Source organism: Salmo trutta, chromosome 38, assembly GCF_901001165.1.
Source record: "Salmo trutta chromosome 38, fSalTru1.1, whole genome shotgun sequence".
NCBI lineage: Eukaryota > Metazoa > Chordata > Actinopteri > Salmoniformes > Salmonidae > Salmo > Salmo trutta.
Window position 1 is genome coordinate 7,291,138 of NC_042994.1, and position 23,682 is coordinate 7,314,819.

The 23,682-nt window shown below is 45.5% G+C and overlaps 1 protein-coding gene across 1 annotated transcript in view; it reads right to left on the minus strand.

Annotated features, from left to right (window-relative positions):
- Window positions 1-480: 480 nt before the first annotated feature.
- The window catches only part of LOC115177878 (xylosyltransferase 1), a 107,584-nt gene continuing 84,382 nt past the window's right edge, over window positions 481-23,682 (minus strand). Inside the window, exons 6-11 of the mRNA XM_029738874.1 lie at window positions 22,555-22,771; window positions 22,114-22,290; window positions 18,035-18,300; window positions 13,315-13,510; window positions 3,256-3,589; window positions 481-927 (exon numbers count right to left, since the gene is read on the minus strand). Coding sequence (XP_029594734.1) covers window positions 590-927; window positions 3,256-3,589; window positions 13,315-13,510; window positions 18,035-18,300; window positions 22,114-22,290; window positions 22,555-22,771 — 1,528 coding nt within the window. The 3' untranslated portion in view covers window positions 481-589. The remainder of the gene's footprint in view (window positions 928-3,255; window positions 3,590-13,314; window positions 13,511-18,034; window positions 18,301-22,113; window positions 22,291-22,554; window positions 22,772-23,682) is intronic.

Sequence of the window (23,682 nt, forward strand, 5' to 3'; positions counted from 1 at the left end):
GTATTCACAAAGCATCTCAGAGTAGAAGTGCTGATCTAGGATCAGGTCCCCCCCGTCTATATAATCATATTCATTATGATTTAAAAGAGAAAACTGATTCTAAATCAGCACTCCTACTCTGAGAGGCTTTGTGAATACGGGCCCAGAACTTGGTCCACTACCAGTGTCGACTATCCTGATCCACCCGAACACTCTGACTTCTGACTGACTTCACAATCGCTCTTTCATTTAGCAGCAGACTAGGCGGCCTTACTAGGTGCTTGGCAAAGCAACATTTGTCTCTACGTCGGACACAGCATCAATCACAGTAAACTCAGCGATGAGATTAAAATAAATACATTGGGAAACAGAAAACAGCAAAGCCGGCAAAAACCCCAAAGAGGAACACTTCAGGAGTCTGAAACTTGCACGACACCAGAAAAACCTTCCCCAGACATTCTCTTCCTCTTCAACGTTCCTTCAACCTCCAACCAACCAATCTTCTTATCTGATCCATTCCGTCGAAAGAAAACAAAAAGAGATTTAAAAAATAAATTATTTAAACTTAAGATCTGCAGTGTGGCCTCCCGTCCAGCCGGAGGCTCCACTGCTACCTGATGCGCCCGTCGGCGTGCGGCGGGACCAGCTGGGACTTGGGGTCGGGGCTGAGCGAGCTCCAAGGGGTCTTGGCGCAGGTCTGCATGACGGGGCAGGATGTTCCAGGTCCCCCTGTCATGGAGGTGGAACACATCGCACCCACCTCCCACATTGCACCCACCAGGCCGTCTACCCAGTGCTCCAAGGCGGGGCCAGTCAGGGCGGCGTTGCGCTTAGCCTGCTCCACCTGGCCCAGGTGTACAGGGATGTTGAGCACGGGGTTGAGGCCATGGAAGCTCTGCTCCATATAACTGTTCTTGGCTGGTCCGTTGTGGAGCTTCAGCGTGTCCTCTGGGGGAGGGAGGGAGAGTGAGCGGGAGAGCGAGAGCGAGAGAGAGAGATGAAGCGAGAGAAAGAGGGGGACAAAAATGGATTGTTAATGTTTTATGGTGAGACTGTCCTGGAGATAGTGTTCATAAATGAGCAGGTAAACAGACAGAGTCATGAATGGGGAATCTAAGTAGGAAAATCAGTAGAACCACTTTAACTTGATTGTATTGCCCTAAAGGGTGGAATGAAACTGTGAACTAATTTGATGAGACCAAACTTTGTGTTACTGGTTAATTACATGCTATTGATTTCTCTAGGGTAAGCCTAAGCCACAGAGTGGGAGACTGCACCAAGTGTCTCAATGACTGCACTTAGTGTCTCTTTATAAAGCCATTGGAAGCTAGGGGGCAGACAGGACCATCTTCTCATACACCATACATTCATAAGCCCCTTCATACCCTCAAAAGATACAATAATTGCCTAAGCCACAAATTGGTAAAACAACGACTGTTCCTCGTGTCTTTTTATAAAGCCATTGGAAGCTAGGGGGCAGAGGCGAGACGAGACCATTACCACATCCCTAAAACTCCTCCACCCTGAGGGTAAAGCTGTACATTCCTCAGTGCTCCTAACACCGGGGCGCTTGCCGTCCCTCCTCAGCCTGGCTATTGTACGCTAGCCCAGCTCTCCTCTCCTCTCTCTCTCTGCCAGTGCCGGGTTCGTACCCTGCCGTTAGCCGCTAGAGTTTTCACGGGCTAGCGACAGAGATGCAGTCAGACACCCGGTTGTTCTGCCAAGCTTGCCACTGCCCGGTGCCAACTACCGACTTTACTGTGGCAGCGGTGCGTGTTTGGTGCCAGTGTGTGTGTGTGTGAGGGCCCATGGTGCCAGCGCTAAGCCAGGGCAACAACAAAAAACACGCCATAAAGGCTACGTGTAGTAGAAAGACCTGGAGATATTCAGGGTTGTAAATCTGTATGGCAAGGCTAGAGGCTGGTAGAGCAGGTGGAGAGGAGGCCAAGGCTGCAGGATTACTGTGCCACCACGACCTTCAGGACTATGGGATCTAAGGGCATATAACCCCATCCTACAGGAGCAGGAGCTGTAAGGCTGCTTTCCCAGACACTAAAAAGGATTCTCAATTGAAAGTGCTTCTTTGTCCAAGACCAGGCTTAATCTGTGTCTGGGAAACTAGCCCAGAAAGGTTTTATCCTAAGTACTGTCTCAAAGGATAACTACTGTACTCTAGTCCATATAAGGCTGTTTGATACTGAAGCTCACAGGTTTCCATAGTTTCTATGCTGCAGTGGATCTAGTTTAGGACTACTGTTTGCACTATGGGCCAACTGGGCTATTTTAACCACTCAAGCTGACCCAAAAAGTTTAGTGTAAAACAATCTAAAGTAGAGCTCAGTGTCGCCTCACTTGGGTAATAAAACACTTCAGCAAAAGTATAACCTCAGAGAGCATAACAGTACGTTTCATGATTATCTTCCATAAATAGTGGAGAAAGGCAGTCGATTTACCCTCATCTCCAATGCTAAAGTCTTTGGGAGTGAATTTAGCATTCTGACTTTGTGCTAGTACAGAGTTTGGAGTTTGAGGGGAAGTGGAGTTAATCAATTTTCTGTTCACATCAACAGGGATTTACAACTGAGAGAAAAGCAAACAAGCGAACTATCAAACAAACAAAAACACTCATGAACAATTGATGAATATTTTTGCTTCCTCTCTCCTTACTCTCACACATGGCACCAAACCCCACAGCGTGTCAGAGCAAAGCCTGCTAACTTTTATTTGTTGATTCTGTTCATAATTAAAAATGGTCTCAGTGCGATTATAAAACAGGTCGGGGCTGTGAATATGCCACCACACTGAGGTTAGCATCTCAACTCTCGGGTGACTTTCACAGCAGCTGATTACTCGAGCTAAAACAATAGGGGTCCTGGTCCCTTATAGTTAACACGGGCAGACTGATTTAATTGTGTAATTGTGTTCCTCAGCGTGATATGGAGGTGTTTAACATACTGTTTAGTATGTATGAGAAACACTGAGGGTGATTACGGTTGACTTGGTGACAAACAACTGGGGCTTCCAACGGCTCAGAGGGTTGATTAGAAAGAGCATCGTAAACACAGCAGGGCCTCATGGGAAATGTGCTTTTGTGTTTGCGTGTGTATCCATGATAGGCCTATAACATGACAAGACATACTGCATCAATTATATCACATACATCATGTGACTTGTAGACCTGCACTATATATACATAGGCCTATCTCTTACCTTGCCGTACAGGCTAGTGCTTGTTATAAGCCAGTGGTGTGTGTGTGTCTGTGGCTGTACTCTTACCTTGTCTTATAGGCTGATGCTTCATATAAGCCAGCGGACTAATCAGAAACCTCGTCTCGGCCACGGGGCTCCAGTGATGCAACACCCGTATGGTCCACACCCCAGGCCTGAGAGGCTGGTTCAGGGGGGGTCTGTAGTGGGTGTACTCTGCGCTGGCGTCGATCAGGATATCGTAGGTGGCAGCGATGACGTTGGTGGGGTCGATCCACACCACGGTAACGGTCACGTTGGGGCCCTTGGACCACCGCTGCATCCCAACTGTCTCGTCCATGGGACCCATCAGACCACCGAAGTTACGGAACATGCGCTCTTTGGCATCCCACTCTGTGCCGATCTGAGAGAGGGATGGCGGAAGGGACGGAGGGGGGAAGGAGAGAGAAAAGGGAGTGTGTAATTAATTCACTAGATCTGAAATGTCCAACCGTATAATGTATTTCATGCATACTTTGCATACAACATTAACTGAGGCAAATGAAGAACAGAAAAATAGGCTGAATGTGAATTCGTCTCTACACTGTAATGTCATGGGAAATTGTAGTTGTGATATAACATGTATCCCACACCATTCATACAGCCATCATGGATCATGTCTACTGTATAGACTAGTGATTTACAGTGTGTACAGATGTGGGATCTTAATTTGATCACCCAGGTTTAAAAAGGCTTTCCATATTGACATTTTCAGACTTGATTTTCCCTTAGGAATAATGCTGTAGCAAACTGGTTCAAATTAAGATCCTACATCTGTATACTAGTCTCACTTCATCTGTAATGTCAGCATTGGTGTGCAGCTTCAAACATTAGTACAGCCATTACCTATCATGTCTACAGTAGTGCATTATGTGATTTCCAGTATGTCTCATAAGGCTTTATGTAGACTTTCTATGTGTATAGGCTTATACAGGATTTCCAGTATTTCTACGTAAGATAGTCTCAGTTGATGTGTAATGTGAGTGTTGGTTTGCAGCTTCCTGTGTGATCGATAGACAGGCCGACTGAGGCAGCAGTGTATATGTTGAGTGAAGAGTGAACACCTTGACTAACCCTCTGGGGGGCTGGGGATCAATCTATAACAACACAGACAGAGTGATGGAGAGAGAGAGAGCAAGACAGAGAAAGTGGGAAGAGAGAGAGAGAGAGAGAGAGAGAGAGAGAGAGAGCAGGAGAAATAGAGACTTAGAAAGAGAGAGACAGACAGAGAGAGAGAGAGATGGGAAGATGAAAAGCCCTAACTCCATTTAATGCGGTTAAGACTATTGCTGGAGGGAAGAGAGAGAGGTGAGAGATGAATAACTTAGATACTGAGAGAAAGAGAGAGATGGAGAATACAGGCAGAGAGAGAGCATGATGATATAAACTGAGTATACAAAACATCAGACTGACCAGGTGAATCCAGGTCAAAGCTATGATCCCTTATTGAGGTCACTTGTTAAATCCACTTCAATAAGTGTAGATGAAGGGGAGGAGACGGGTTATGTAATCATTTTTAAGCCTTGAGACAATTGAGACAGGGATTGTGTTTGCGTGCCATGCATAGGGTGTATGGGCAAGACAAAAGCTTGAAGTGCCTTTGAACGGGGTATGCAAGTAGGTGCCAGGGACACCGGTTTGTGTCAAGAATGGCAACGCTGCTGGGTTTTTCACGCTCCACAGTTTCTCATGTGTATCAAAAATGGTTCACCACCCAAAGGACATCCAGCCAACTTGACACAAATGTGGGAAACATTGGAGTCAACATGGGCCAGCAACCTAATGGAACGCTTTCGACACCTTGTAGAGTCCATGCCCTGACGAATTCAGGCTGTTCCTAATCTTAGGTGTTCTTAATGTTTGGTATACTGTACTCAGAAAGAGGAGTATATATAGCAAGATGGACGGACAGAGAGTGAAGGAGGACAGAGAGATTGAAGATCAGAGATAGTGAAGGAGGACAGAGAGATTGAAGATCAGAGATAGTGAAGGAGGACAGAGAGAAAGAGGATACAGATTAATCTAAGGCGCTTGTAGAAACGTGAGGAGGGAAGATGATGAGGAATGATGATGAGGAGGGATGAGGAGGAGGGTTGATGAGGATGAGGGATGATGAAGAGGAAGAATGATGAGGATGAGGTATGATGAGGAGGGATGATGAGGAGGATGTATGATGAGGAGGGATGATGAGGAGGAGGGTTGATGAGGAGGGATGGTGAGGAGGGATGATGAGGATGAGGGATGATGAGGAGGGATGATGAGGATAAGGTATGATGAGGAGGGATGATGAGGAGGATGGATGATGAGGGATGATGAGGAGGAGGGTTGATGAGGAGGGATGATGAGGATGAGGGATGATGAGGAGGGATGATGAGGATAAGGTATGATGAGGAGGGATGATGAGGAGGAGGGATGATGAGGAGGAGGGTTGATGAGGAGGGATGTTGAGGATGAGGGATGATGAGGAAGAGGGATGGTGAAGGCTTGAGGATACGCTCATCCTTACACCCAGTGATTAACACCAAACCACAGATCAATGGGCTGACTGGAACACTCAATATTAGGCCGACTGAGAAATGAGTCTATACACTATAAATAGACTCAACCTCCACAGAGGAATTAGTGGTGTGGTGTGGTGTGTGTGTGGTGTGTGTGTGTGTGTGTGTGTGTCACGATGTCGGAAAACAAACTCTGAGAGGATCTTGGCTTTCCCTTTAATTCACTCTTCACATTAGTGTGTGTGTGTGTGTGTGTGTGTGTGTGTGTGTGTGTGTGTGTGTGTGTGTGTGTGTGTGTGTGTGTTTTGTACTTTGTAAAGTGAGTTTTGTAAAGTGATGGACTTTGGTAATTCAATTTTGTAATTTAACTGACCTCTATTCTCTCTATCAAAACTAGATTTTCCTTGTGTGTCTGTGTGTATATGTGTGTGTATATGTGTGTGTATATGTGTGTGTTTTCACACTGCCTGAGCCATAAGTGGATCTTGCCAGCCTGTGATGCACTTCCGTAATTCAATTTTGTAATTGAATCAACTGACCTCTATTTTCTCAACCAAAACTATATTTTCCTTGTGTTTGTGGTTGTGTTTGTGGTTGTGTGTATGTGTGTGTGTGTGTGTGTGTGGTTGTGTGTAAGTGTGTGTTTCACACTGTCTGCAACAACAACTAGAGGATATTGCTCTGCCTCCCTTCAATTCAATTCACCTCAATTTAGTGTGCAAAATGGGTACCTTCAACTCCATAATGTTACCGACCCCTATTTTCTCTACCAAACTACTACTTTCCATGTTAGTATCCTCAACGTCCTTAACTAGAATGTTTATCAGCAGTGCTGTTCATTCTCTGCAGGTCTGGAAGAGTATCCCTCATGCTAATTCATTCTAATCTATTCTACTCTTATTGATTCTATTCTATTTCAGTCTATTTGAAGTGTTTTCCTCACTGGCATATCACACCATATACATCACACTGATTGTCAGTGGTCTGATTCTAGGCCACAGACTGAAATCAAAAGCGTATTGACTGAGGAAATGTCACTTTAACCCACTGGCTGCAGACTACTGCCTCCAGACTCTAAATCGTTTTGTGACAAATCTGGGTAAGGTACTATGGGCATAGATAACATTGGACTTCAGTAATGGTTTTGGCTCAATTCTATTTCAACTCCATCAATTCAGGAAGTGAATGGAAATGCAATATTCTCATTGAAAATGAATCATACTTTTCATATCTTGAATTGGAATTTGAATGAATCTCCTGAAGCGACTGTATTCTGGTTCAAACTGTCACTGGAGAGTGGAGACAAACAGTAACACACAGCTACAAATCCACAGTTCATTGAGTGTACGACCGTATTGACCACCTGAGAACCGGGAGACGGTCCAACAGGGATTAACCTCAGACCCACTTCAGGTTCATCCGATGACCTCCGACCTTTTCTCTACACTTCACTTCAAACCCTGGTCCAACACCTCAGCTTGTTTTTGTTTATGATCTTAACTCACACTTTACTTAGTGACGGCACAGTAGTACTACTACTACCAGCCACCCCTGTCCTTCACTGATCTTAACTCACACTTTACTTAGTGACGGCACAGTTGTACTACTACTACCAGCCACCCCTGTCCTTCACTGCTGATCTGGCAACCCTGGATTCAAACACAGTCAGCTTGTGGCTTGTGTGACCTTTATTCACACTCAGAGCACAGTAGTAGGCTACTAGGCTACCATCCAGCCTCTCTCCTTTACCTTTGATCTGGCAACCCTAACTCAAGACCCGGCCAGACCCTTCCTCACTTTAAACCTGTGGTAACTGTTGCTCAAGATCTGAAAACCATCACTGGTTCCCGAGTCAAACCCCTCATCCTGTAGCATGCATCCCGTTTTCATTCCCTCGCTCTACCTATTACCCCTCCCTCCCTCCCTCTCCATAGATCTTAATTGACAAACATAGCTGGCATCCTTACCCTCGTCCTCTATCTCAAGCTGTCCCAGGGGAGTGCTCTGGGGCCTGGGCCTAGCTGCATTCAACACCTGCTTTTCATTACCTCCATACACAAAGACTGACACTAATAAGGCCCAGAACCCAACAGAACCCTGGGGGCCTTTGTCTGTTTCGCACATGCACACACACACACACACACGCACGTACACACACACACGCACCATTTTTTATTTTTTTTAATCAAGACCAGGTGTGGTCTGGTTGGTTGGACGTGGCTGCCCGCACCACTGCCTGATGGAAATTGACCTGTCATGTTTTATGGGGAGGTGTTTGACTCTGGCGCCAGTGAGGTTGTTGGGGTGTGGTGGGGGGGAGAGGGGTGGGGTGGGGGGTTTTAAGGTTGAGTTGCCAGGTCAGCAGTGGTAGTACCACTGTAAGATGTAATGTGTGAGTAGAGGGCTTAAGCTACAAGATGAAGTGTTGTGCTGCTGAGGTAATGCTGGGGAGGGGGTGAGGTTGCCAGGTCAGCAGTGGAGGACAGAGGGAGGGTGACGTACTACTGAACTGTAGGTAAAGTGTTAGTAGAGGACATAAACCACAGCATTAGGTGTTTGACACGGGTGCCCGTGGAGGGAGGCAGGGTTGCCAGGTCTTAGGTTGCCAGATCAGTAGTGGATGACAGTGGGAGGGTGACGTAGCCTACTACTGTAAGTATACTGTGAGTAAAGGCAGCTACTACTGATACCTCTGTCCTGCCTGTCCTGCTTATGCAGAGTTAGAGGGAGGTAGAGGAAGAGATTGGAATGAAAGGAGATAGAGACCGTCTTGTAAAGTGATGCATGGGGTATGGTTAGAGGGACGTGGAGAGAGAGATTATAGGTAGGAGGGACAGAATGTGCTGCCTCCACAGTTTATGGTACAAGTTAAAAGGAGGCAGAGGGAGAAATTCTAGGTGGTAGGAGGGAGAGACCTTGTAAAGTCATACATGATATACAGACCTACCGGACTACATAGGAAACTAATACCACCGCTACAACTGTAGTCTGTTAGTAGGGTGGTAGTCTGTCATCTATCCCTTACTTATTTAGGAGAGTTGTTGGAAGCAAGTCTATTAAGACCGCTGTGGAGAGGTAGAGAGAAATGTTAGAGAGCAATGCCAGTAAAAATTGGGTAGAGAGAGAGAGTTTATAGATGGAAGGAAAAGGCTGTATTTTAAAGTTGTGCTGCAGATATGGTTTATCTGCCTGACAGACATTCACAACAGTCAACTATAACTGCTTAGCTCTGTCATGTCCGTCTATCTGTCCTCTGGCTGCCTGACTGACTGACTGACAGACTGACAGTCATTGTAGCTAAGCAACCGACAGAAACTCCTTTACGATGCTGAGTACTCAGATAAAGTCGTGCCAGTGTCGGTCTGCTGTCACTCACAAGTCTTTAGACTAGAACGCCTCAGAGGCGTCCCTGTGCCCATGACTGCCTCACAGTCTAGGGTCGCTTCGGAACTGTTACAAAGGTCAATAAGTCGAAGGTCAAGAGTAAAAGGTCAGATTCACCCCGACTTATCACCTCAGAGTGCTCAGAGGGAACTCATACGAGGACATGAACTGACATTTCAGAGGGTTCTGCTTGACAGTGTGAAAACCAGAAAAAAAGATCCCTCTCATCCACTCACTCTCAACCCCCCCCCCCCCCCCTCCATGATAGAAAAGTGCTCGCTGGCTCACTAAGACATAGCTGATGTTAGAGAATGTCCTCAGAAGTAGAAAGAGGGTCATTATTTATATTAACATAACTACGCTATCAGGAAGCCGTTCTGGCATGAAGGTGAGTAATCTACGTTTCATTAGTAAAAAACAAATAAGCAGCCGGTGAGGCGCTAATCCACATAAAATTCGATGAATTCAATCAATTTACATTTTACAAGGCTATTACCGATCCTGTGTTTAATGCCTGTCGCCAATGTGTGTGTGTGTGTGTGTGTGTGTGTGTGTGTGTGTGTGTGTGTGTGTGTGTGTCTGTGTACTCTCTGCAAGGTTGCCATAGCGATAAATATAGCTAAGGTCACCATGAACTATATATCTGATCTAGCCAATCATATTTTATACAACATGCTTCTCTGTGCCAGGTACTTCAGGGCTTTTATATACTACTAACACATAGAGGTCATTGTTTGACTAAGTGGCTGGATAACTGCTGGGCACTCTAGTCTAAACGACAGGGGCTGCTGAATAACTGTGAATGTTATGTGAACGTTGTAGCCTACAACCTCGAAACAATGTACCTCAGTTATGGTCAGACTGACTGACCATGATGTTGTCCATTGACTGGATAATGAATGGTTGAAAACAATCAATACAGGAGCAGGTGATAGAAATGGATCTGCTGAAAGACTACAATGTGAATGTTACCTCAACGTTACGCAACCCACAAAAATTACATGTTACCTCAGCAAATGTTCTCAATTGACTATGTGAACTTTCCTCCACTTCTAAATGGGATGAGTTTGCGATATTTTTCAGAGATAAGAAAAACAACACTAGGCTGGGTATCAGTCAAGCAAGACCAGATGAGAAGTTTGATGATATGTGTCCTAGCCTACCATGCAAAGGCACTATGGATTTATTTTTCCTGGTTGACACAGACATGCTCAGGAAAGTGATATCACAACTTAAGTCTTCTACCTGCCTTCTCGATGCTATCCCCACCACTTTCTTCAAAACAGTCTTTAATTGCATATCTGAAGAAGTGTAAGCTATTGTCAATCACTTCCTGTTCACACTGCACAAAAAAAAGCTATTATGAAACCCCTTCTGAAGAAAAGTCATCTAGATTCTTCACCTCTTAGCAATTTTCGGCCAATCTCCAACCTTCCATTCTTAAGCAAAATTCTGGAGAAATTGGTTTTGAAACAGCTAAATGATTTTTTAGGTGCCAACTGTATTTTTGAAAAACTACACAGCACAGAGACAGCCTTAGTTAAAGTGGTAAATGATCTTAGAGCCAACACAGATACCAAACAGCTCTCTGTCCTTGGATTTAAGTACTCTGTACTCTTGGATTTAAGTGCTGCATTCGACACTGTTGTCCATGATGTCCTTCTGGACAGACTGGACAGCCTCTCCAGTCCAGTTATTGGTTTAGGACCTATTTAACCCAGAGAAAATACATATCACCTGTGGCATTTCACATGGTTTGATTTTGGGTCCGGTACTGTTCAGTTTATATGTGTTACCCCTTGGCAGAAAGCACAGCATTGATTTCACTGCTACGCAGACGATTCACAACTTTACATTTCTGTGTCACCAGAGTATTTTAGCTCCATGGATAGATTAGACTGGATAGATTAGACTGTATTAGTGATTTAAATACTTAGATGGTTCACAACTTCCTCCAGCTAAATCAAGACATGACCGAGGTACTTATTGTTGGAGCCAAAGCACAGTGAAAGAATCTGGCCGCACATTTTTATTCACGGTTAATAAAGATGAAACACTAGGTAAAAAACCTAGGTGTTATTTTAGATTCTGAAATCAATTTGGAATCACACAATAGGAATGTGACCAAAATAGCTTTTTACCAACCGAGGAACATTGCCAACGTGCGTCCGTTTCTATCTCAGGCTGATAGAGACGCTCATCCATGCTTTTATTACAATCAGGCTTGACTACTGTGTAGCTCTCCTGTCTGTGTCACGCCCTGATCTGTTTCACCTGTCCTTGTGATTGTCTCCACCCCCCTCCAGGTGCCGCCTATTTTCCCCAGTGTATTTATCCCTGTGTTTCCTGTCTCTCTGTGCCAGTTCGTCTTGTATGTTTCCAAGTAAACCAGCGGTTTTCCCGTTCTCCTGCTTTTTGCATTCTCCTTTTTCTAGTCCTCCCAGTTTTGACCCTTGCCTGTTTCTGGACTTTGTACCCGCCTGCCTGACCACGAGCCTGTCTGCCACTCTGTACCTCCTGGACTCTGATCTGGTTTTGACCTTTTTGCCTGTCCACGACCATTCTCTTGCCTACCCCTTTGGATTAATAATTGTAAGACTCCAACCGTCTGCATTTGGGTCTTGCCTTGTGACTTGATAGTCTGGTCTACGCAAGAAAGCCATTGGTCAACTGCAAAACATACAGAATGCTGCAGCACGGGTACTGACCAAGACCATATGGAGAGCACACATTACACCGGTTTTAAGGTCTCTGCAATGGCTGCCTGTGAGTTTTAGAATTCATTTTAAAATCATTCTATTGGTTTTTAAATCAATCCATGATTGTGCACCCCAATACATGTCAGACATGCTTTTAAGTTCTGTACCCAGTAGGTCCCTCAGGTCCTCTGGCCTTTTAACTATCCCAAAGCCTAGGACCAAGAGGCATGGAGAGGTAGCCTTTAGTTATGCCCCCAGCCTCTGGAATAGCCTGCCAGAGAACCTGAGAGGCGCTGACACTGTGGACATATTTAAAAGGGCTCTTAAAACACACCTCTTTTATCCTCCTATGTTTGCTGTGTAGTAAATATTTCTGTTTTTATTTTCATTGTTTTTATCTTGTTTTTTCCTGTGAAGCACATTGTGTTGCATTCCATGTCTGAAATGTGCTGTAGAAATAAAGCATGATTTGGGGGCAGTGTCTACTGAGTGTAAATATTATGTGACTGTTATAAGAAAATTGCATAAACCTTACATCTCCAACCCAAAACACTGTGTCAGTTACCTCAGGGAACTGTAGCCTGGTGAAGCTACTGCATATAAGGTGAGTCTACTTCTAAAAGATGACTGTCACACCCTGATCTGTTTCACCTGTCTTTTTGATTGTCTCCACCGCCACTCCAGGTGTTGCCCATCTTCCCTATTATCCCCTGTGTATTTATACCTGTGTTCTGTTTCTGTTGCCAGTTCATATTGTCTTACCAGCATGCTTTCCCGTCTTCCTGTTTCTCAAGTTCTGTTTGCTAGTTTTTCCCGGCTCTGACCATTCTGCCTGCCATCCTATACCTGCCTGACTCTGACCTGATTACAAACCTCTGCCTGCTCTGACCCCGAGCCTGCCTGCCATCCTGTACCTGCCTGACTCTGACCTGATTACGAACCTCTGCCTGCCCTGACCCCGAGCCTGCCTGCCATCCTGTACCTGCCATCCTGTACCTGCCTGACTCTGACCTGATTACGAACCTCTGCCTGCCCTGACCCCGAGCCTGCCTGACTCTGACCTGATTACAAACCTCTGCCCTGACCCTGAGCCTGCCTGCCATCCTGTACCTGCCTGACTCTGACCTGATTACAAACCTCTGCCTGCCCTGACCCCGAGCCTGCCTGCCATCCTGTACCTGCCTGACTCTGACCTGATTACAAACCTCTGCCTTGCCTGAGCCTGCCTGCCATCCTGTACCTGCCTGACTCTGACCTGATTACAAACCTCTGCCTGCCCTGACCCCGAGGCTGCCTGCCATCCTGTACCTGCCTGACTCTGATCACAAACCTCTGCTTGTCCTCGACCTGCCCTTTGCCTGCCCCGTCTTTCTAATAAATGATCTGAGAACTGTACTATCCGCCTCCTGTGTCTGCATCTGTGTCATACCCTGAGTCGTGATATTACAGTGTTACTGTTCTGTGAACATTACCTAAACGTTATACAACCAAAAAAGAACGATAGTTACCTCAGCGAACTGCAGCCTGGTGAAGGTGCTGGGCGGGGAAGCCACCTTGTATGTCTTCCTGGGCATCACCCAGGTCTCCAGGGTCTCCAGCTTGCTGGTTGCCAGGTTAGTGGCGTGGTGCTTGACCAGGTAGCCTTGGAACTGGTCCGACAGGAAGTAGAGATGCACTGACACCGGGTGGCCCATGGGGAAATACCTGGCAAACCAAGAGAAAATACACTTCTTTTTAACCAACCTTTCTCAACAGACCTTTATCAGTAGCCTGAGTGCAGGTCTGTTTGGGCTATGATGCCCACAGCAATGGAGTTGACAAGAACACAAACAAATCTGGGACCAGGCTACCTCATCAGAGTTTTACCTGGCAACACCAGTGGTAACCCAACAGACAGACCCATTGAGATTCCCATTAGTGAACTTGATATGGTACCAGTGCTGTTTAAAAGGGCAATGGTGTAAGATGAGAGTATCTAGATTCATCTATTGAACAATTACTGGAGACTGCTTACTAATGCTAATGTTTGTAGATGCTAAAGTTCACTAGCGGGGCCTTGCTAATGTCTCAGACGCTAAAGTAAAGGTTAGGGGGACGTGCTGTGCTTTCTGTGATTGTGTGAAGGGAAAATGCATTATTTCAATGACCTGTAAAACATCTGTTGCCGTGGAGACAATTAGTAAGGCTAGGAATGGACAGACTGACTGAGACCAGACTGTAGTTGTAGCCTGCCCCGGACCAGACCAATAAAGTCATTGGGTATATTGGCAGTAATATATTAAGTTAGTCACAGCCCGATGCCTCTGACGATAACCATGACTCACTAATTCGTAACACACATATTGTCTAATACAGCGGTTCCCAACCTTTGCCAACAACCAAATCAGCGCCAAAAGATCTTGAGGGCCACCATTCGCGGATTCGCAGAATTTCTTTACATAAAATATCTTAGCGTTCCAATTTTGTCCATTTTATCAGTGAATGTAACAGACTAAACACCTATTGTAATGTACAATTGCTTATAATACCATACATCCAATAACTACAATATATATATTTTTACAAATACTAAATCATGTGCGGAGCAGGTAGTCCTCGGACCACAGCTTGAAAACTGCTGGTCTAAAACAAAGTCAGCTGAGGTCAAAACACACACACCCTCCCCACACACACACACTAACAAGGTTGAAGTGGTCTGGGACACCATTAAGAAGTCAGCTTGATCTTACAATCAGCTTGCCAGTCCAGGCTAGTCCTGACAGTTATATTGCTCTGGGGGCTGTGTGTGGAGTGAGTGTTTTTTCTGATTCTGTACATGTGGCAGAAGGCTGGCACTGAGAGCAGAGACTACTGGGAAAATAAACAGGGTATTCTCTCTCTCTCTCTCTCTCTATCTATCTCTATCTCTCATCCTCCCCACGCCCACCGTGTGTGTGCCCACCAGCCTTCTCATCAGTATTCCAGTAGTCTGACCAGGAGTCAGTCTGCCCGACAGCGCTGTGTGTGTGTGTGCCCGTCCCAGCCCGACAGCACTAGCTACCCTGACAAGCAGAACAGCAAATATTTACACCCGCTCACGGAGAGCACTCCACACCCTTCTCTCTCTATCCCTCTCTCCTCCTCCCTCCCTCGTTCCCACTATATAGGGAATAGGGTGCCGTTTGGGACACAGACAGAGATTGGCAGAGATGTGTACAATGGCCCGTAGCAACATCGTAGCACTAGTAATAAAGGTTTCACCACTCTCTGAATCAGTTACTCAGTTATTTATTACAGACCTACAGCGTGGGACTGAAGTACTCACAATTTGAATTATACATTGACTCTTGGGGATGCCTGATGTTGACGTCTTTGACAATTGTGTGTCTGTGTGTGTGTGTGTCTGTCTGTGTGTGTGTGTGCTAGAGAGAGAGAGAAAGAGAGGTAGAGAGAGAGGCAGAAGGAGCTAGAGAAAGAGAGAGTGAGAGATAAAAAGAGAGCTAGAGGTAGAGAGAAAGGGAGAGAGAGGCAGAAAGAGAGAACGGGCAGAGGGAGAGAGAGAGTGAGAGAGAGAGAAGGGAGTGAGAGAGAGAGAAGAGAGTGAGAGGTTGAGAGAGCGAGAAAGAGAGTAGGAGAAAGAGAGAGCACAGAGTGAATGGGGAGAGAGAGAGATAGCAAGAGAGAGATAGCAAGAGAGAGAGAGAGATACACAGAGCCTCCATTCAGCCCATCCCTCCACCCCCTCCCCACTGGAGTCACAGCAGGCTGTGAAAGACAGAAATCCCCCTCTCCTCTCCTCCATCTCCCCTTCTCTCCATCCCCCCGTGGCAGCCCCGCCCTGCTGTCTCATACACACACTGTAAGCTCTACAAACATAGCCTCTCATGGCCGCAAACATTGCCGTGTGTGTGTGTGTGTGTGTGTGTGTGTGTGTGTGTGTGTGTGTGTGTGTGTGTGTGTGTGTGTGTGTGTGTGTGTGTGTGTGTGTGTGTGTGTGTGTGTGTGACAGTTGGGTGTGGATATGTTAGTGTGAAAGACTGAAAATTGCTTGTTTCCTCACAGCAAATGCTTTTCTCACATGCTCATGATCCCACAATTAGAGATTTGCAGACTGACACATATACTCACAGATGCCCTCTTGTTCTCACACACACACACACACACACACACACACACACACACACACACACACACACACACACACACACACACACACACACACACACACACACACACACACACACACACACACACACACACACACACACACACACACACACCCAGAACCTCGTTTCCCTTCCTTCTCAATTTACAGGCAGAGACATGAGTAGAAACAGCTGTAGTTAAACAATAGACATAGGGTGTGGGTGTGGGTGTGTGTGTGTGCAGCTAGATGGAAACATGCTCCCTCTTATCTTGACTCTATACCCAGAGACCCCTGCAGCTACCCACAATGCAGAACTACCTGCCATCCTGCTTATGTGGAACTATACTGGATCTAAAACAGACTGATAATACAAGCTTCCAGCAGCAGAAACATGGGCGTATAGTACATGTCACGTTGGTTGGAACACTGACAATTCCACCAGAATGGTGTCGCATCCCTCCAACAGACTTCCAGACACTTATAGAATCTATGCCAAGGTGCATTGGAGCTGTTCTGGCAACTATTAAGGCACTTCATGTTGGTGTTTCCTTTATTTTGGCAGTTACCTGTACATGGGCCCCGAGACTCAGTTAACACAGGTTTCATATTCTAGCTACTGCAGATGCCACTGGTCCCAAATGTGTCGCATCTGTGGTATTACAATACAGTAACAGTAACTAAGACAAAAGACATGTTGGCTTCAAACTGGCTTCCTGTTTTAGCATCCATAGATGACAGGGATCCTAAATGTGTCATAACAACGGCCATTTCACCCGTGGAAGTAACCGTGTGAAGACAAAAGACATAAAAGAACCAGCTAACACGTCTCCCGATCCAGGAAGCTAGATGCTATGGATCGCAAATGTATCGTAACACCGGGGTACATCTATATTGGTAATGTGCCAACAGTAGGCCTCAATACTGAACTAACAGCACCAGCATATACAGCTGCTATGGATCCCACATGTTATAACACCAGTATCGTCAATAGTCATTCTTAGGGACACAGAAATGATACTGGTACTCGAGGGACATGTAGCAGCACCATCCATGACCTATACACAGTACACCTTCACGTGGCGTAGTTGATCTGTGGTATCGTCTTCCTGAGTGAACAGTGTTAACTCGGCTCATTAGAAGCAGGGTATTGTTGCTAGTGATGCTGTATGGATGGTGTTGACGTGTGATGCCTTCTGACACCAGATATGTATATTATTGGATGAGGAAGGATACAAAAGGGTTCTGACGGAGGGTTGAATTTCACGCCAAACAATGAGGTGTGTCACAGTCAGGAAGCTGTGAATGACTGCTGCAGTGTGTGTGTGGTGTGTGTGTGTGTGTGTGTGCATTCCTGTTCTGTGCATGCATTTTCTGTGCGTGTATACTACTATTTTTGTGTACGTGTGTGTGTGTACGTGTGTGTGTGTCAATGCGTGTGCATGCTAGCATGTTATATGCATGCCTGTACACAGTGGTGGAAAAAGTACCCAATCGTCATACTTGAGTAGAAGTAAAGATACCTTAATACAAAATGACTCAAGTAAAAGTGAAAGACTAAAAGTAAAATACTACTTGAGTAAAAGTATTTGGTTTTAAATATACTTAAGTATCAAAAGTAAATGAATTGCTAAAATGTACTTATGTATCAAAAGTAAAAGTATAAATCATTTCAAATTCCTTATATTAAGCAAAGCAGCTGGCCACATTTTCTAGTTTTTTAAATGTATTTATGGATAGCCAGGGGCACACTCCAATTCAGACATAATTTACAAACGAAGCACGTGTTTAGTGAGTCTGCCAGACCAGAGACAGTAGGGATGACCAGGGATGTTCTCTTGATAAGTGTGTGAATTAGACAATTTTCCTGTCCTGCTCGGCATTCAACATGTAACTAGTACTTTTGGGTGTCAGGGAAAATATATGCAGTAAAAAGTAGATCATTTTCTTTAGGAATGTAATGAAGTAAAAGTAAAAGTAGTCAAAAATATGAATAGTAAAGTAAAGTACAGATACCCAAAAGAACTACTGAAGTATTTTTACTTAAGTACTTTACACCACTGTGTGTACATGTGTTCAGTGTGTGACCTGGACTGCTTACTAACCTGCAGCTGTCATCCTTAGGATCTCCTTGCAGCGATGCTGCCGCCCTGGCCAGGCCCATACGAGCAAACGCATGGTAGTGTGTGAGCTGTGTGTCGCTCAGGGTCGCGACCCCGTCCGCCTCGTCAAAAGCACTCTCCCAGTAGGCCTGGAGGCCAGGGGTCCCCTGGGGCATAGGTCCAAACAGGTAGCCATCTAGTTGGTTCACTATCTCCTGGTTAACACTGGCTTCAAACTTCCTGGCGAAGAACGTAGGACGGGCCGTTTGCTTTGAGGAAATGGAGGGAGTAGGAGAGGAGGGGAGAGAAAAACAGAAAGAAGATTATAGCAATAGTGGCTTGCTGGGAACGACTGCAGAATGGGAGATGTAGTGGAATTGAGTGGGAGGTTGTGTGAGAGAGAGAGAGAAAGAGTGTGTACATGTGTGTGTGCGAGGAGCAGCTTTGATTTAATATTCTCTCCCACATACAGAAGACAACAAGCAGATACACTGCCACGTCATATCACCCTGGTAAACTGTCTCAGTACCCACGTCTTGTCTCTCTCTCACTCTCTCACTCACTCTCTCTCTCACACACACACACACACACACACACACACACACACACACACACACACACACACACACACACACACACACACACACACACACACACACACACACACTAAGTTCAGGGTTGTGTCTTTACCCCTGTCAGCTACCAGAGCTTGGTGCTTCTTTCAAACACAAGGCAAAACCACAGAAGAAGAAGACTTCCTGTTCCCTTTGTACTTTCTGAAACACCAGGGAATCCACAGGACAAAAATAATCCTCCCTGGCTTCTTACCTTTATCTCTCTCTCTCCAATCCCCCCCTCTCTCTCTCTCTCTCTCTCTCTCTTTCTCTCTCTCTCTCTCTTTCTCTCTTTCTCTCTCTCTCTATCCCCCGCTTGCCGATCTCCATGACAACAGACATAAAACACTCAGGAGTCAGTCTGAATTCCCTCCAAAACAACTCTCTCTATCTGGCCTTGTTGTTAAGGAGGGTTTTTGGGATTAACTTTTTAGATGCATCGATTCGTTGTTCCTCGCTAGAGAAAGTGTGTGTGTGTGTGTGTGTTTGTGAGAGAGAGAATGTGTGTGTGTGCGAGGGAGTGTCAGAGTGTGTGGGTGAGTGTGTGTGTTTGTGAGAGAGAGAATGTGTGTGTGCGAGGGAGTGTCAGAGTGTGTGGGTGAGTGTGCCTGTAAATTGGTGTGGGTGATCGGATGCATCCCTTTTCTCGCTAGAAAAACAAGGAGTGTCACATCCACACTTTAAGAGGCATTTCGCTACTTTGCTTATGGCCCACTGAAATGGCTTTGAATGGCTGTGGGAGGCACTTACTGAAATGGAAAGGGACTGGAGACGGTCCTATAAAAGACAACATTGGAAGGAGGTGGGAAAAAAATGAATGAGTCTCATAAGTGCTGATGTCAACAATGGCTAATTGGCGTATGTAAATGAGTTTTCTCTAGAAGATGGTGTGTGCAGTGTTTTCCACTAGCGCCGGCTGTCGGCTATACAGACGATTTACAGTCCTTTTCAGCCAGGTACTTTTTCCACTTAAATGGCTTTTCAATTCGCTAGTCAGAAAAAAGTCTGCCGATCCCTCTCCCGCTAGAATGAACAATATGCATCCTCTAGCCATCTACTGATAGGACAGGCGCCTGTCAGTCACGAAGTGAGCGATGACACGGAAACACCGCTGGTTTGACAGTCTGCTGTCTGTCCCGCCTCTTGGTACTTGGGTGTGTGTTGTGTGTTGTGTGGTTGCAGTCACATTTCTTCACACTACAGGTTGGTGGCACCTTAATTGGATAGAATGGTCTCGTGGTACGTACAGGAACAATGGGTAGGTTAGTAGAGAGAGTCTCACACTGGTCCAAAATATGATAAAAAACCCCAGATTGAATCGTTTTAAAAGCTATTGATACTTATATGGTATTTTTATATAGTATTTTTATATGGTATTTTCAAAATGATTCGATATACAGTAGTTCTATTGATTTAATCAAAGTGTTGACAATGGAGTAGTCAACTGCTGCTTTCTGTGTAGCAAAGCCCATGTTTAACACCTGCGTCATTCTTCAATAATACCTATATTACAGACCGCTGAGAAAATGCCTCTTAAAAGGAAGCTTGTAGCCTGTGGAAGTCAGCAGACTCTTACAGGATTCTTTGAAGGCTCAGTGAAGGCAAACTGATTCAATTTGATTTATATCAGTGTTATTTCCTGACAGTTGCTGGTTGAAAATACAATCTAGCATTAGAATGTACCAGAGTCCACCAAAAATAGAGCTTGTTCGGCAAAAAAAAAGATCTAATCTTAACAGCCTGGCTGGGTACTTTGTCTATTTGGCTGGCTACTCCATGTGCTTGTGGAAAACACTGTGTGAGTGGGGTGTTAGGATGATGGATGGATGAAGGGCAGAGGATATGATGAATAGTATTCTCTCTCTCCGTTTGTCTCTGTCTCTATGTCTTCCTTTATCTCTCTCTACGTCTGCCTCTCTCTTCATCTCTCTCCACCCCTCTCTCTCCACCCCTCTCTTCATCTCTCTCTCTTTCTTCTTGTCTCTCTCTCCATCTCTCTCACACACACTCTTCATCTATCCCTCTCTCCCCATCCCCTGCTTCACGCTAACATGGGCAATGGTTGACAGTAGCTCATGAACATTTTGCCCTCCTCCCTCAATCTCCCTCTTTCCCTCACTCTCTTCTCTTCCTCTATATCTCCATCCCTTGCTTCTTGCTGTGGTTGACAGTTGCTCATAACAACTCTCTCAGCAGCCTCCGCTGCTTGGCAGACACACAGCCAGTCCTTTCAGTTCCATACACCTCAGACAGGGAGGGGAAACTATTTACCCTCATCTCCTCCCGCACTGCGCACCTTGCTGTAAATTCCTAGTGTGAGAGAAAATCACAGCTCATAGGGCCCAGACCTGGCAACCCTTTACTTATCTGGCAACCGGTGGCATTCTCGCACCAGGGCAGCAACTGTGGAACTTGGCGGCGGTTCTCACGCCCCCTCACACGATTTATTAACCCAACTTTCACAGGTACAGTTCATTAGGTGAGAGAAATCAGAGGGTGGAAAGATGGCGGCGAGGTCCAGGATCTAGTTATGAAAGGTTCTCTGTTGTCTGTAACAGGTGAGACTTTTCCACCTCATCGTCTCCGTCCTGTCTTTCTTTCTTTCTCTCCTCTTTTTTTCCCTTCTCACAGATCTGTCCATTTCTTCACCGAAGCAACACAACACCCCCACAGATTTATTAAGAGGACTCCTCCACACCACACATAACCATTAGTAGGGACACTAGACACCCACTCCTACACCACTGATAGAACTAGATACGTGTCCAGTACTAGACACTACACGGTCCTCCTCAGTAAATTCTGAATCATGTGCAGCTTCTAGCCTAAATATAGCCTCTCTGTCAGTCTATACTAGAGCCCACTGAGCGTGGAAAAGCCACACTCAATAGGATATTAATTAAGTCCTATTAATACAGTGGACTGACTGGTAGGAGGTAGGAGGTCTGCACTGTGCCCAGTGTGTTCTGTATACTGTAATGAATCACACACACACACACACACACACACACACACGCACACACTGTTCCTAGGCATGTTATACTGTAATAATACTGTCAGTGTGCTCCAGCCATGCCAGAATTCCAGGGGAGAGCCAGCGAGCCAGAGTCAGGGTTGGCATTAGGGTTGGCAGCCAACAGAGCCAGACAGTAGACTAGGCAGAGGGCAGCAAGCTGGCATAGAGACTAGTTAGGTCAGCACTATGACTTTGGATGTATTCAAGTGTGTGTGTTTGAGAGAGAGAGAGAAAAGTGTGTGTGTGTGTGTGTGTGTGTGTGTGTGTGTGTGTGTGTGTGTGTGTGTGTGTGTGTGTGTGTGTGTGTGTGTGTGTGTGTGTGTGTGTGTGTGTGTGTGTGAGTGAGAAATGGAGAGAGAGAGAGAGAAATATGTGAAAGAGAGATGTGTGTTTATACTGTATTTTTATGTGTGTGTCTATGTTTTGTGTGTGTGTATGACACCATGTCTCACCTGGAAACGGTGAAAGTCGGCAGGTTTGAAGTCGTTGGGGGAGCAGCCGCACCAGTCCACTATGTGTTTGTACTGACACTTACAGCCCAGCTTCCTGTTCCAGTTCGTGATGCGCAGGTTGTTGTCCACCATGCTCTCACAGTGAGCACTGTTCTCCAGCACCGTATGGAAGAACGACTGAGGACAGAGAGAGAGAAGAAAAGATAAGAGAGAGTGGGTGAAGTGTAGTGTAGGCGGAGGAGAGGAGAATGAAGGATGACATGGACACCTGGAACACTAAACCACAAACATCTCCTGTTCCTCAAACCATCTCCTCCAAGCCCTTACGGAGTGTCCTTAGGACTGCTGTGTGTAGGTGTGTGTGTGTGTTTACCTCAGCGAGCAGAAGTATATAGTTGTATGTGTGTGTGTGTGTGCAGTGTGCAGTGTGTGTGTTCTTACCTCGGCAGGCAGCAGTGTGTAGGTATAGAAGCGCTTCATGTTGGTGACCAGGTCGTCTTGGGAGTTTATAACGTACTCCACGAACGGACGATTGAGCAGGAACCAATCAGAACCGCCGTCCACAGAAATGCCTTCTGGGATTTTGCGGTCGCCAAGTCGCCACATGTGGGTGTCGCACTCAAAGAAAAGCCGGTCCAGACCTTGTTTGCGGATAAACCTGGTTGACCAAAAACACACGACCATGGTTAAACCTATAGCGACCACAAACACACAACCACACAAACATGGTTAAACCTATAGCGACCACAAACACACAACCACACAAACATGGTTAAACCTATAGCGACCACAAACACACAACCACACAAACATGGATAAACCTATAGCGACCACAAACACACAACCACACAAACATGGTTAAACCTATAGCGACCACAAACTCACAACCACACAAACATGGTTAAACCTATAGCGACCACAAACACACAACCACACAAACATGGTTAAACCTATAGCGACCACAAACACACAACCACACAAACATGGTTAAACCTATAGCGACCACAAACTCACAACCACACAAACATGGTTAAGTTGGTTTCTTTTACACAAAACCACTAACTTGATTTGATTTATATAAACTTATGTTACACTCAACTACATACACTTATTTTTGCTTAATTTGTCCTTTATTTAACCAGATGGTCTCTTGAGGAACCTCTTTTTCCAGAGACTGGGAGAAAGCAAGGGCAAAAAAATCATTTTATAACATATAGAATGTATGGCAACATAGTCCATCTCTCACAGCTGCTGTATACAGAAATGCATACAAACTGAACAAAACATCTCTGTGGTAACATGTTAATCAACATTTACAAACAGAGTTCCATATAGCCTAGTGGTTAGTGTATGTTCTGTTTGGAAAACATGATTGTATGTTCGATGTTCACCAATTTCCCTTCACGGTATACACTCAGTATACCCTGCCAGTAGCTGTGAGAGAGCATAGGGAGATAATAACATCCTATACATGTTTCCTAACTACTTGTGACTCATGTGAAGCACCAAGTGTTGCAGTAGGTGTCAAGTTCAGGTCAAACAGACTGTTTCACTAAGTCCTTGAAGGTC